Raw genomic sequence first — 15,873 nt, 5'->3', positions numbered from 1 at the left:
ATACCAAGAAATAGATACACACATATGAACACACAAAAAGACAGAAAGGCCAACACTGCACTATTCCCACACCTTCATTTGGGACTCCGCCTCTCCTTCTCTTCATCCCACCACCCAGTTCAATAATACAGCCCCGCTCCAACAAGCCTTTCCTAGTCCTCCACTGTCAATCTTTTATTCAACAGAAAAGGACTCACATCACAGCATTAGACTTCTCCTTCCATCTCAGACCTCAGGTTTTAGTTTCTTTCACACTTTTATTGTATGAAGTGTAAACATCATTTTGAATATGTACGGGGCTGTGATATAGATGGGGTGTTAAACTTATCATAAATCTAAATAAAGATTTTGACTCAGAGTGTCCACTAAAACAATAAAGTGACATACAAATGAAATAGTGGATCCTCAAACAATATTATGTTGACTGAAGGAATAGGCTAAAGCTGCATAGCCTGGTTGAAGACATGTTTATGTTAATGTCTGAATACATGTTTATGTTTATTGGTCAATTGAAACTATGTATCTTATTTCGGAACTGGACAAAAATGATTACACGTGACACTAAGACGTCACTTGTACTGATGTAACCTGACATTCACCTATCCACAGTATTTAATAAATTATAATTATTTCCAACAGTTATACACAGTTAGCATGTTACTCTATGCTGCATAGCCTCCATTATAATACACGTTATCACAACACCCAGACAAACTGCTCCACTGAAAAACATTAATTAAATGTAAAAATCAAGTTTAATCAAACATATATTTTTAAAAAACATATATTCCCAAAGTTATCCGAATTGGCATAATTCTATTGAAGATCTCGCATGTATGCAGTTTACTGGCTACCTATAAACAGTGTAAAGATAATGGAGTCTCAGAGCATTGGTTTTAGTGTTTGTACGGGCGTAGTTAAAATTAAAATCAATTTAGAAAATGACCAGAGTTATATTTTTATCTCACTTGAAATATTGTTTCAGCACATTTACTGCTTAGTTCAGACAATCTTGTTCTCGCAGTAGCAGGAAATTGTTTTCACTCAACAAGCTCTGATATATGCCAGCGCATTGCATTCACCCAAAAAAATAACAAATTTGAGACCCTATCTCGTAATTAAAGACCATATCTCATAATTACAAGATAAATTTCTCGGAGTTACGGATCTCGGAGTAATGGATCTCGTAGAAGGTACGGATCTCTTAAAAATTAGTTACTGCAAATTTTGTAATTACCAGATCCAGATTTCGTATTTACTAGTTAGTTACACGAGTGAAGCCTTCAACGTTTAATGTCACATTCTCATAAATTCTATGTCGATAATGAAAACGGAAAATATAATATTTAAGATCATATTTAGGAAGTCTTTGAATTACATAAATTTAGAATTAAGAATTAAATTACTTTATCCTAAACCATGATGCCACGATCATCTCAAACAGAGTGGTTATTAATTTGTCGCTAACTTTTCTACACATCTTAGAAATAATTCAACATTGAGTACTGAAAACTATCACATAACTACTGTGATACTGAAGACATCCTAAAAACCTGATTAATCTAAGGCAGGTTCTGAAACATTCTCATTTTTTTTGAGATCCTTGTGTCCCGTATCTCATAATTACACGAAGCATAACGCATAAATAGATCTAGATCTAGATCTCATAGTTACGTGATCCATAGTTCTGTAACTCATATTTACGAGATGTTTCTCGCAATTATTAGATAAGGTCTTTTTTTTCTTTTATGAATGCAATGTTCCGCCAATAAACCCAGTACAAATCAAGCAACAATTAGTAGACTAAAACTTTACTAACTAGCCAATGAATACAGTGGAGCAGACCAAATCAGAGCTTAAGGAAGAGTTTGATACTCAACACGCATTAATCAAAAGGCCATATTATGAAAATCCTAATCATAAAGGGCTAATATAATAGGACTGTGTGTGCTTGACTCTGAGTTGCTCTGCCTTTATTGGCAAAAACTTAATGAATATAGGATTATGTACATGTACAAGGAACTGGTAACTGCTGCTGAGTAAACCCCTGAAGTGAAACAGCACATTATGGCTTTTACTAAATACTATGACTAAAGCATAAATGAAGCTTGCAATTCAAAGTGTTACTGGACTAAAAGCTGCTAAAGACATAATGTTTTACTGTATTTATGAGCCAGATATTTTTAGCCAATACAAGCAGACTGAGCTATGACTTGCTTATTATGCTTTTGCTGGTATTGCATGTGCAAGTCTGGCTTAAAGAAATATCATCATGTCTCACAATGAACAGAACCCATTGATTGAAAATGTCAGACTTTATTTCTTAACACTACACAAGCTCCTTGTTAAGCTTACGGCAGTTTGGTTCATTCCTTCACACGAGTTAAAGCTGTTTTTCCGTTTTTTTTCATCCTCCTCATTATGTCCTCATGCTTGCTTAAAGATTATTAGCTGTGGTCATTTTATCACTGCAATTATTGCATGCTGCAATGCAAGAATAACTAGATGAATTGTAAATGTGTTGTGAATCACTTTCGCAGTTTGCCCTGAACCAGCCCACTAAACATGCAGAGTTTTCCCTTTCTTGTTTGAACTACTTCTAAAATGAGCCTTGCTCTTTGATTGCATCATGGAGTGCAGCTTTCATCAGATGCCTCATAGATTGCAGAGCCAGACAAGGTACTGGGGCGAATGTTAAGGCCATGGCAACTGGGGGTATAATTAGATAGAGTTTCTGAATATTCGGTGTAGAAAACAATAATTGGCCTGCACCAATGGAGAATAGTTTTACACACATACATGCACAAGTACACATGTAAACACTCACTCCAAAGATGAAATGTAATACCAACAAATACACATTAAAAATATTAACTTTTATCAAAGCAATATACTGTCGTGGCAATACAAGACTTTAATAAGTTTTATTTCCTAAGACGCTATAAAATATTATGACATATTGGAGACTACAAATTCTCACTGCTGACATTTAGTGCTCTTCAGATCTTTGAACAGAACAACAGAAAAGAACAGAACAACCTTTATTGTCATTGCGCACATATACATATTGCACATACATGTTACAATGAAATTCTTTCTCTGCATTTAACCCATAGGCTGCTTGGAAGAACAAGTAGTGGAAAAAATAATGCAACCTGTCTAGCTAAGATGCTTTTATCGTCTTCTGTCATTGGTACTGTTACTGATACATGTAGATTACAATTACACAAAACAGCCAATGGGGTGAAGTTTGTTTTTCATTAGTTACATAGGGTGGGAAATTATTCAAACAGCAAATACACACGCTGGCTCTTAAGTCTGTGAAATCGCTGCCATTTCACCAGAAAACAAACTGTCATGACAAGGTTTTGTCCGTCTTTTCTTGAAGGATACAACAGTAAAAGTACTAACCACAGGTGCCAAATAAAACTATTCTGTTTTTGAGAATAACCTTATTATCACTTTATCAAAAATATGACATGAATTAAATAATTATTTTACAAAGTAGTGCAAACTACCCATTAAAGTTTGCAAAAGCCCAAAGTTGTGTTTTCTGCGGTCCAACAGTAACTGTTACTGTCATTTTCTGTATCAATGAATGTGTTAAATATTGAAGCTGAAGTTAAATTTGGAGTAGCCTAAAAGCGAGCTAATGTGAAACCTGGACTTCTCCTAGTTGTGTTCCAGAAATAGGAAAGCGCCACTAAAAAACCACATTAACATTTCTAACATGGCTAAAGACAAACAAAATCCACAAATTGGTACAGTATATAACCTTCAAGAGCATTTTGTGTAACTTACTTTGTGTGTTAAGATAATTATGGTAGATTTGAAAAAAAAAATGAGTGTGCATCACAGATCTGTAGGACACGTGAGTCTATGATTGAATTTTCGCTTTTCAAATGCTAAGAACTGAATTGTTGATTAACTTTCCTAAAGTCAAGAAGACCTCTACTTAGCAATAGCTTGTTTTTTAGGGGCTGGAAATTTGTCTTGGAATATGAAAACAATCTGTTTTGTTGCATTTAACAAAGAAGATGAAAAAAACTGCTGGTCCAGATATCACATGATAACTGCAAACAGAAAATTGCACCATTAGAGAATCAGAAAACACTATCTGCCATTTGTGTTCGATAAAGCTAGTATTATACTCTGTCTATAATTATTATATTTACTGTTATTTTACAATTAATTGATTATTTATTTTGTTTTCAAATAATTTGTCAATTATTTATTATTATTTATTATGGATTCATTAGTTAATTTCATTATGAACATTTACAATTCAGAAGAAAAAGATCATAACAAGGCTTAAGACAGACAATATTAGCATTCACCCATAACAATTAACATTCAGGTATTTCCAAAATGATATTTCCTCTGAGAAGATACACTGGAGACAAGTTACAAAACACCTAAACACAGGGCCATGCAATAAAAAAACAGATTAGTTAAATTGGCTTTTTAATTTTTCCTGCGCTGAACATTATGAAATTAAAGCACCTCACAATGGAGTGAAATTATTGTTTCCTTGTAATTATCCTATAAGCTACAGCATGACTCAAAAAATATAATTCAATTCCAAAAACGATTTAAGGAATTGAGTTCTTGCACATATAGCACAGTATACTTTCCATCTTCATACAGACAGTGTGTTGTTTGAATAATGCATGCATTTCGACCAGTAATGAAATATTTAACCAGCATTTTGGAAGAAACGACCTTTACATATGATAAAATGTGTTTAGATGCCAAAGTCGCATAAAAACAATTATAAAGACTTGCCCTTTTCATTTGGTTAGTAGGTTTTATCTTTAAAATGTACAAATATTCTCTGATAAAGCCAAATGATAAATGTGGTGTGATACTGTAGAGCTAAAATAAGCTCCATAAAACAAAGCACAAATCACCACCTTAACCCCAGGAGTCACTTCCAGTATACATACTGCTGAATAGTCAATTTGAAAACATTTTGGCTCCACACAGTATAACAGTCTAAAGAGACTGTGTTCCACTGTAAAGTGTAATGACATTCATTTTGTTATAAGTATTCCAACATATACTGTATGCATGGCCCTTTTAACCACTGGTACCACTCTACACCTCCTACACCCTCACATCTCTACTGGTCAGTGTTTTTCTGACCTGTGCAACTAACTACAGACTACATACTGCATGTCTGCACTTTTCCCAAGGCCTGGAGGCAGATTTGTTTTTTAAAAAAGGCCACTGATGGTCACATTTACATTTTATGTTTTAGGCAGTTAGTCTGTGCTCTTGAACAGTGACTAACAAATGAGGACAACAGCAGCATGAGCTTAAATTTCTAGACGACCAATAGTAAAATAAAAACAACTAAGGTGTCCAAAGCCCCCTGATAACAGACAGGACAGAAATCCCTATACCACAAGAATGTATGTGTATAATACATAAGCTTCAGAGAGAAAAGGTGAACACATTGTTGCTGTTTTTTTTTTTTCCCGACTAAAATAAATTTCAATCATTCAACTGTGTAACAATTGAAAGAGACGTGCTGAGGACCATTGTAGTACATCTACATTCACATGTGCACAACTCAGTGCATTTTGTCATTTGACATGTTCACATCATCATCATCAACAGTAACATGCCCCTGCCTGTTAACATCTATATCTTATATTTCTGTGCATGTTTGTCCCACCACCAAATGTATAATTCACTTTGAATTTGTGTCCAATTTTAGCTTTAAAGCTGCTAAAATGTATACTGTATTTCTCTTCAGAGGCAAACTGATAATCTGGACATTCAGGCCTGCGGTTAAAGGCTAAACAAATAAACGTCAATTAACCACTTTTTGCATTCTGAAGTAGTATTTATGGAGACTTTTCACCTGTAAATGCACATAATTGGGGTCCCTGTTTCACATTTCTGGTACGTGCATCACCTAGTCAGCACCAGTGTATGCTGTTAACAGGGACCAACTATGAATTCTCCACCTACTCATGCTAGGTGGGACTTAAAAAAGCACAGTTTATGCTGAAGTTAGTGGGCAGGCTGTATTAATTTCAAATATAGTGATTTGTCAAATTACGACAAAGTGATAAATTAGGTATTGGAAGTTAATTCTTACATAAGTTTATTTTAACTGTTCAGTTTACCAGTTCTGTTGCTGTTTTTTCATTTGAGGTGCCTGTAATTAACACTGTGCACCTCTGAGAACTGCGGAGAACTAAAATGTATTTATTTATGTAATTGTTTATAATATAATTATGGAATGAGTTTAATAAATTAACTTATTCCATATCAGAGTTATTGAGTTGAACCCAAAAGAGCAACTGAATTGGAGAAAGCAGGAGTGGGCTGGAGGAGAAGAAGAGAGGTCTGAAAATGTCCCCAGAGTAGTAGAGGCCAAGTGTTAAGTAGGGGAAGTCAAGTTACTAGCTTTGGCAACGTGCTCAGGTTGGCCTATTTATCACTCACAACAGCTATGGAACTCAAAGTTAATAAGCAAAAACTAATATAAACCAAACAGGCAGGAGATTACATTCAATACTACTAATAATTATGAATACATCATAAAATCCAATGTGGCTCCCTAGAAAGTAATTTGTTTCAACAGACTTCAGTTACTCTGTGTTTATCCAGGACAAGGATAAACCACCAGCGCCGTGTGTCTCTAAATGAGTGTCAAGAAGCAAATAAATAACACATTAAACACTGCATTCAATTTACATTATTGGTGATGCTATTACATGTGTGATAAACTTATTTTGGCTTTTACAGTCCTATTACAAACAACACTGCATATAGAGACAACCCTTCCAGGGACCACATTGTTTTCACGTGCCGGTTATGTTGCACAGCACTCAAACTCCAGTGCTGATTTATGTTGCAGTCTGATCCTGGTTCTATGACTTTTTGACATATTGGAAGATTTATAAAATAAAGTAATATAAAAAATAAATAAATAAAATACAATACAAAATACAAATTGAGCTAAAGCACTGCCTGATGCGCAGGAAAAATATGTAACCAAACTACAAAGGTTTTAAACCGCCACTTTGTCGATTAAAGACAAAATAACATGCTTCATATACACAACAACATCTGTTAGCTTTCCGTAGTTCTCATCTCTAGTTCTAATCTATGGTAAACATTAATATTGGCGTAAGAACTTTTTATCTACAGTGATGCTTCGGATTTCTTTTTTTTTTGTGAGCTGGCACCACTCACTGAGTAAGTTAACCAACAGAACATTATTCCCAAAAATGTTTAAATAAAGAGCTAAACACGTTACTACTGCTGAATGTACGTTTTTTGGTAATGGTAGCTAAAATTACTGGTAGTACTGACGAGCGAACAGAAAACAAAAAAAACAATTATGGAATTTATGTGACAATCAGTATTTCTATACAATATTTTGTGCTGGTTTCTATATAAAGCCCTGCTATGGTGAAAACTAGACAGACAACAACATCACTTTCAGAAGGTGTCATTCTTATTTGTTCTTTTGAGTCAAACCTGTTGTTGGATACATATGAGGGTGGTGGATTTTTCTTAGATAATATATGTGTGTGTGCACTTGTGTGTAAGTTAGCTCACCTGAATGCGAATCGAGGAAGGCTTGTGACTGACGGTGAGTCATCATCTCCATGGTGTTAAGCCTCCTGTTCCCGAGGGAACAGGGTTACCGTCTCTACACCACTGGGGATTTTTATTTTTACATTTGAAAAGCAAACCAGCTCACAACAATCCTCAACTCGCTCTCTCTTCTCTCATTCTCTCTTCCTCCTCCATGACTGAGCCGAATCACACACACTAACACATGAGTAGCAGCAGACACCACACACATATCCTCATTTCAGAGCACCACATCCTTATCTATGTCTGTGTGATATTCAATATGTTTCAGATATCAAAACACAACGCTATGCAGATGAGATGAAGGGGACAATATCACAAACTCAATAACAGCCTCTGCTCAGTCATTTGCAGCTCATGGCCACATAGTGTAGCTGCAGTGAGCTGTTTCTAACTTGACTTCAAAGTGCACACAATCAGGTGTCGGGAACATTTTCTCCAACTCAAACCCTAAATAGCAAACTATGCGAATATAAGTACTAAAGTTAATATTTTTATAAATATGTTTGCCTTGTTTGCAGTGATTAATACTACTCATGCCTGTGTCTTAAGTGTGAGGCTCAAACTATCCATTAATTTCATTATTAACCAATAGCTGATTTTTTTTCAATTAAATTATTTTGTTTGTGAAGTTTCATTTCACAGCTCATGCTGCCTTATGTTATGCTACCAAACCCACACATTTTTTATTTGGTTATGGTAAGAATTTTCAATGAGAATTGTTAGTGCTTTCAGATGTTTCCACACAAGAAAATTCTCAGTATATTACTCAATAATGAATTTAAATGACACTCTAGCACAGCCATGAGAGTGGTGTTAATCCCATTAACCTAACTTGCCAGCAAAAAGGTAAGAGAACTTGTTGAACATTGAATATAATAGACATGATAGTAGTCATGAGCCCTTTTACAGGACAAATAAACTCCACAAATAACCCACAGCATACCAAGACCGTGAGGGTGCGCTGTAGCCTAATCACTTAAATGTTGTATTCTATGAAATCATAGCAGTATGGTCCACTAGTTGGCTCCAGATAGAACAATCCCGGAAAAAACGTTTTTCTCAAAAAAACAGAAGAGAAATGTTTGGTTACTGAAATCCTTCTTAGTAATCGTTTTTGACTGCTCTTATTGTGTTTATAGTAAAGAGTCAGACATATTGGAAATCTACTCATCTTTTGTTCTGATGATTCAACAAGGATATCCTTCAAAGCTTTGAAGTGCTCAAGCTGCCAGTAACCTACTATAACAAAGTCTATGCAGAGAATGAACAGAGATTTTCACATCTGGAACCCTTCAAGTCCAACATTACTCCTCCAACTTCACTACTCTATTGAAACTATAACATTTACAGATTATGGTATCATTGTGTTCTGCATTATTCTATATATAAAAGTGTCAGAGTAGCAAAACTCTGTAACAGATGTTTTGTGAAGTCCTTCAACACAGATAGGGCCAATGATCTCCCTATTTCCAAGAGAGCGGTTTACATTTACTACGTCTTGATTTAAAAAGCACAGGCCACAATAGAGGCCTGTGATGAAATTTTCAGAAAGAGATTACTATTAGTTACAAAAGATGTTGCACCAATGTTCACAACAATCACATGCAGAGAGGAAACTATTGTTAGAAGAGGCAGAGATACCAATTTTCTCACCGACAGAGCTGGGCAAAGCAGAATGCAGAAATGTGTGGATCAGTGGGACAAATCTTTACTCAGAAGTCACACTTTTTTTTACTCACTGGGTTCACACACTTTTCTGAATGATGCTAAAAGGCATTTGGGAGCATAAAGGAAATCAATATTAACTGGAAGCCAACATACCAGACTGTAGCAGAGTGGAAATGCTAAGCTTTTCTTGTGTATTTCACAACGAAATCTGTGTTAAGAATGACGGAACACTGCTGATGTTGAGGTATTTGAAGAGCTGGGAGTGGAATTTTTGGTAGTAACGGTAGTTTGTGCTTTCTGGTCACCAATACACTTGTAAAATAATGAGTGACCTTTGAAACTGACAACCTTTTATTTAAAGATTGTTTGTTGGTTTAATCCCTTTCAAGAAATATGTGAAAAGAAAACCAGAACGACAAAAACGCCTGAATGTCCACATTTCGTAAAACAAAAAGCAAAAAAAGCAAAGATCACTATGGTGTTTTAACTAACTTTTTTTGGGGGGGGGGACATTGCAGTTGACTGACTGACTTTCCTGACCCTGAGTATAAAAAGTATCTAATATATGGCATCAACAAAATGTCTACAATGGAATTAAAAAAGTAGCATCCACTTAATGAACAATGTTTATGTCAATCACAAAATGCTTTTTGCTAATATTACCGTCAATAATGTCACAAATTAAATATAACTTTTAAGGATAGATAAAGACTAAAGAAAGTACGTTTCTGAAAGTTTTAAAGTTGTGTTGGAGTGCAGCAATGAATATATTCAAATACATGATGATTATGAAAATTGAAATGGTACGGGGGGCCTCAGTGGTAGAGCATTGGGTTTGGATGCTGAAGGCCGCAGGTTCGAATGCAACCCCAGCAGGTGTGGCTCCACCCATGTGGTGTAAAAACTCATGCCAAATCAACATGCGGAACACGTTCCGCTGTGGCGACCCCTGAAGGTACAAGTCGAAAGCTGCTGATGTTTGATATGTAAATTAAAATAGTGTAAACAGATACAAGAGTAATAAGTCTTTGCGCACACATAAATTACACTTACTCAAAACCGCCTAAAGACAAATTAGTTCAACAATAAACATAGTTATAAATTAAACATTTTAAACTTAAACAAATGAGCTCATTGTTTTAGCTTTACAGGTGTTTTTTCTGAAATATTAGCAGAGTCTTACTGTATCTCTTTGGTCCATCTTCGAGGCAGAAGGAGAGTGTGAGAGTGGCGTCCTCCTCAAAAAACTCTGTAGCAAAGGCATCCCACCATAAACTGTCACTTTCCTGTAAAAACACAAAAAGAAAACAATTACACAGAGCAGGAGTTCCTCTGAGTTAACCAGCCCTATGTTCTTCTAAATAATTGTCATTAATTTATTAGAAAGGCAGAATATGTCACTTCAGTTAACCTTACGCCCTGCAAAATAACCATTGTTGGTTTCAAATACTGCGTTTTCTTCTATTATTAAATAACTCAGCGAATTTCCTTTATCCATGTTGTTGTTCTTGTGCGACGGCATTTTTTAACATAAATTTAATATGGATTTATTCTGATAAGACAAATATATTGTGACCACCCAGGATTTTCTATCAGACAAGATAAAAAAAGAACATTGTTTTGCGATATATGAAGTCACCAGTGCAGGGCAAACATTCCCTCATTGTAGATTGACTTGTTTGTTCTTTTTCATTAAAATAAATTTTATGAGCTTCATTTAAATCACAGTTTTGCATTTGAGTGTACAAAAGGCTTCCAAAATAAAGTATGAACAGTAAAATAGTCAAATACATACATATTCAGTGCTTAAAACAATTTATGACTGGTCTATAATAAGACATCAAAATGTGGACTGATAAGAACAAAAGGTTAAAACCTACAAAACATTATAAAGTCAATGAAAATCATTAATCAGGTTTAACAAAGTGATATCAAAGAGAATGCTGGCTGCTTCCAAAAAAGACCAATACAAGTCAATGTAAAGGCAAAGCCTGGTAACACTCTTAAGTTTCTTAAGCCTTGACTTTGGTGGAGCCCAGCCTGAAGCTCTCACATGTCTGCAATACAAGCTGATGAGAACAACTTAATTCTCTGCTGCTGCTTCTACCTTTTACAGTAAGTGACGATATCTTTAGATTGTATGTCAAGAGGTATTGGTGCCATCAAATTTCTTTTTTACACTATTAGCAATAATACCAATAGTTACACGATAGCTGCGTTAATAGCTCTAGTTTTAGAAAAGGTAGTAAAAGTAACAGCTACAAGAGTGACAGCAACATGGGCAGTAATAAAGTATTAAGTATACAATAGTTATTATAATAACAGTAGTATTAGTGGTGGCAGAGGTAATGATGTAACAGTTAACAGTGATAATTGTAGCAGAAGTGGCAGTACTGTAGGAGTACATGTTTTAACTACAATGATTGTAATAATACTCTGATTTTGCAGTAGTATTAGTTGTGGTTATACTATAAATTAAAAACCTTTTAGTAGGCTTAGTGGCAGCTACTTAAAAAAACTGTTGTGAGAGTAGATAAAGATAAGTGGTAGTAATTTTGATAATACTATTGCGGTGCCAGTAGTACTAAAACAAAAACAGAAGCAGTTCCCATCTTCTTACTGCTGGAACAGTGATTCTGTGAGGAAACATATTCAAGTAAATCTCTTTGCCTTGAAATTTCTCATTTAACAGCAGTTCAGTGACATCCCCCTCCTCACTAAAACACCTATTAATGTTGGCGGGATGACCCCCAACCCCCCTGCCCCCCCCCTACATCCAAAGACACTGGACTGATGCTAATTTCATCTGACACGTTATGACAGATCACCAGGTTTCCTTTTGCGTGGGGCTGAGGAGTGGCGAGCACTTTCCAGATGTTGATAATTAGCGTTGTCATCATCGAGCAGTGTCAAGCCCAATAAGCAGCGACCCGGGCTCCCTGTAGGTCAAAGTGTCACAAGTGCAATGACTCTGATGTAAAGAGGAATAGATGTGGTGGGAAGAACCTGAATCTAACTCTCATCCAGGTGGTCAATCAAAAGATGATTATGAGTTTGTGAAGAGGTCTTTTGGCTGGCTGAACTGTGAACTATGGGGAAGGAATTGCTAAGATTTGTTGCTTGCAGAATGATCAAGCAAAAATGATTTTTTTAAGCTCAGGTTTTTCGCCCTCATCCAAATGATCATGTTTACTCCAAATTCTAATCAGAAACAATCAAATGTCAAGTTACAAAATTGTGCCTCATATGTAAAAAAAAAAAATCATTCCATAAAAAATTAAATTAAATTAAAAACATATTAGCAACGTAATATTTTGGTGTTGGTCTGTTGGTGAATCAAAACCACACTAACAAAGCAGAGATGGTTTAAGATTTGCTTTTGGATCCAGTTTCAAGTTGGGAAAATACCCAGATTGTTTAAACTCAATTGGCAACTAATCAAATCTGATTCAAATTCTATCTGGATATTTTCTTTTTCCATTCTTTCTCTCTGACACTAAAGAAATCAGTAGCACGTGTCCATATTTAACAAAAAGTTCCAAAACACGAGCTGAACGTATGTAGAAGAACTCACACACAAAAAAATATAATGTCTCTGGCTGCCCTCCAGGGACTTATACCCAGAGGTCAGTAACAGACCTGTATTTTGCATGTACACAGTCGCGCTAACCTGGTTTCATACTACATTTATGATTCAAGTTATCCCTTTTTCCACCACTCTGCTTGGCCAACTGGCAGGTGGTTATTTTCTCACAGATGAAATAATTTATAATGACAAAATGATTATCTGCAGCCTTAAACTTGAACCTCTTTTAATTAATTGTTTGATCATGTTGTCAATAAATTGTCTAGAAAAAAAAAGAAATTTTTTCAATGCCTAAGATGAACATTTTATTTGTTCTCTTTGTTCTACATTCCAAAACTCAAACATATTAGGCTTACTGTAAATTTAAAATACTTTACAACCTAAAAACAACAAATCTGGCCATTTTTTTCATTTAATTATTCAATACAATTGTTACTGACCAAACACAACAAAAAAGGAAAAGTTTCCTTTTCCATTTTCAGCAACTTAATTGCTTGACCAGCTGTGTCAAACACATGATGTTTTTAATAAAAATATTCATTTAGTAATGCTACAATTAACTCGATCAGAGTAACTGTTTAAATGCCAGATCTACGACAAAAAAAATAAATACACCCTCACTGTAAAAGAAATCAATATATGCCAGGGTACAATGTGTGCGTCACTGGGAAACGCGCTGTTGTGTTGTATTGATGTGTTTGTGTGTTTCATGCAGTTCATGCCAAACACAGTGAGAATCAGCTGTCAGCATAGGTGGTACTATAGCATTAAAATGAAACAATCTTTGCCTGAATATCTTTATTTGAAACGGAAATGCACTGGTCAAACGCACACCATTGACCAGCTGTCCACTGGGAACAAACTGCATGAGCTGCCATCTGTGTGTACTGTATATGCAATGGAGTCTGTGTGTTTGACTGACTGTGTCACACTGTGAGAAGAGCCAGCATGTGTGTGGTGTCTGTTTCATGTGAATACATCTATTTAATAAAGACGGACAGAGAAGCGTAACACACTAGGACAAATCAGACACAGAAAGAAATTGACTGACTTCAGTGCTGCTCAGCATTCACATTGAGTTCAGCCCATAATCCAGTACCACGAGAGGACGGGGACTCCTGGGATTGACAGTCAAGCAAGGGGTGAACAAAACCGTCTATGCATACACACAGCAGGAAAGCTCTCAACAATCTCACTGTAAAGTGTGAGTCGTGCTCTAAACTATCAGTTCTTACACGTTTTCATTATGTTTTGTTTGTTATGCATTTCAGGATATTAAGAAAACAGTTTAGTACAGTATCTACATGCAGATTCCCTAATTCCTGCGAGTGAGTAACGTTAACAAGTACAACATGTTAAACTTCATTTAGCAAAAACTAACATGGATTTTGTTCTGCGTTTTGAACTAAATGACTACAGATGTATTTGATTTGGTTTTCCCACTCAGGTTAAACAGCCGCCTGCTTCATTTACAATCCCCTGACATAAATTTGTTCTGACAAAATTTATCTAATAAGCTTATCAGACTTTATTGATGAAAAAAAGGATGATCTCCTCATATGGAGGCACTACATGATATGAGGTGATATTTAGTGGGTTTTACATGATGCGTTTATTTACAGTAGATTATCTACAGTAGATTTCTTCAAAAAGCATGTAAAGGATCCAACATAAACAATGAAATGCAAGATGTCAGCTTTCCTCATGTCGTGATATTTTTGAGTTTCAGATTTGACTCATGGTTTACTGTTTTCCTAAAATTCATAAATAATACCTCGCATTGACAGTATGTCTTATTAGATAACATGAAAACATTCCCATGTTCAGGGCTTGCAAGCATTTAAACAACTAAATTTAAGTTAGTTGTGTGAGAATTAAAACTAATTTGCAATAGAGCCTAGGAGAAGTGCTGTGCCTTTTCATAACTCTCAAATACTTACACATTATTATAGAAATAAAACATCCCCTTATTAACTTATACCTGAGCAATGAGCTAATATAGCACTATTGCTAGCTTGCGCACAGCCACTTTCAAACATTATAAATTTGTGAAAATACGTCATAATGTTACTTAATATTTATCACACGGTGAAAGGAAATATTAGCAAACCTTGTGCCCTTGTCGGCCACGTGTCAAAGAAACACCGAACATGACCTTTTTCAAAACAAAAATGCGGTATTTCATCGTCCACATTTTTCTGCCACTTCACTGCGCAGTTACGCGTCATACGTCACGAAAGCTTTCAAAGTAAAAGCTCAAACCAATAAACAACACAAGCAACAAAAAGGAATAAATAAAAGCAACATGAAAACAGCGAATTCATTGAGTACACAAGACCAAACTAAAGGTATTTTACACATGTTGATTTATGTTTTTTTTATTTTTTCCCATAGTTTGAGGTACTGTTCAGAGGCCAAGGGGTGTTATTGCCCACTATACATGGACTCCTCACTATTATTCCAGAAACAAAGAAACCAACCAGCAATCTAGAAATGTCATCACTAGATAATCAAATAATTAACAGATAACTGATATTTTTCCTCAATTTTAAGGCAAAAATGCTTAAAAAGTCACATGATCCTCTCTTGCCGATATTTGTAAGATTGCTACTTTTTAATGACTATAAAGTCAACATTTTAGAATTATTGAATTTTGCGCTTCAGAAAACAATTGGTTCCTTGCTACTAGTTTCAAAAATTGAATACACTGAGCAAGTTATTTTTAGGACAATTGAGGTCCAATGTATTAATATTAAAAACAACTGTTTGTAAGAATAACATAGCAATTTGATAAAACTCCAACACCTGTTGGTGCTTCTTTCATTACTGTCTACTATACAAAAGAATAAGCTATATTCTGATTTTGGCCACTCAGATGCAGTTGTACTATGTAATACTGCAGTAGGCTAAATGTACCATTCATATTACAATATCACCAACCTTATCCTTTACTTTGAGCAACTTCATACTTTTGTTCAACCAAACAAAAAAATGTA

General features: G+C 35.3%; 1 protein-coding gene across 6 annotated transcripts in view; it reads right to left on the bottom strand.

Moving 5' to 3' along the window:
• Window positions 1-15,873, bottom strand: part of ldb2a (LIM domain binding 2a) — an 89,823-nt gene that overhangs the window by 56,297 nt on the left and 17,653 nt on the right. For 5 of the 6 annotated variants that reach the window (XM_067518666.1, XM_067518668.1, XM_067518669.1 and 2 more), the window contains exon 2: window positions 10,475-10,577. In XM_067518666.1, the coding sequence (XP_067374767.1) occupies window positions 10,475-10,577 (103 nt within the window). Of the gene's footprint in view, window positions 1-10,474; window positions 10,578-14,987; window positions 15,078-15,873 lie in introns of those variants that run through there. The other variant, XM_067518671.1, reaches the window with a different exon arrangement.

The sequence above is a fragment of the Channa argus genome, chromosome 10 (assembly GCF_033026475.1).
Source record: "Channa argus isolate prfri chromosome 10, Channa argus male v1.0, whole genome shotgun sequence".
Lineage (NCBI taxonomy): Eukaryota > Metazoa > Chordata > Actinopteri > Anabantiformes > Channidae > Channa > Channa argus.
This window is presented reverse-complemented; position numbering and strand designations above follow the sequence as displayed.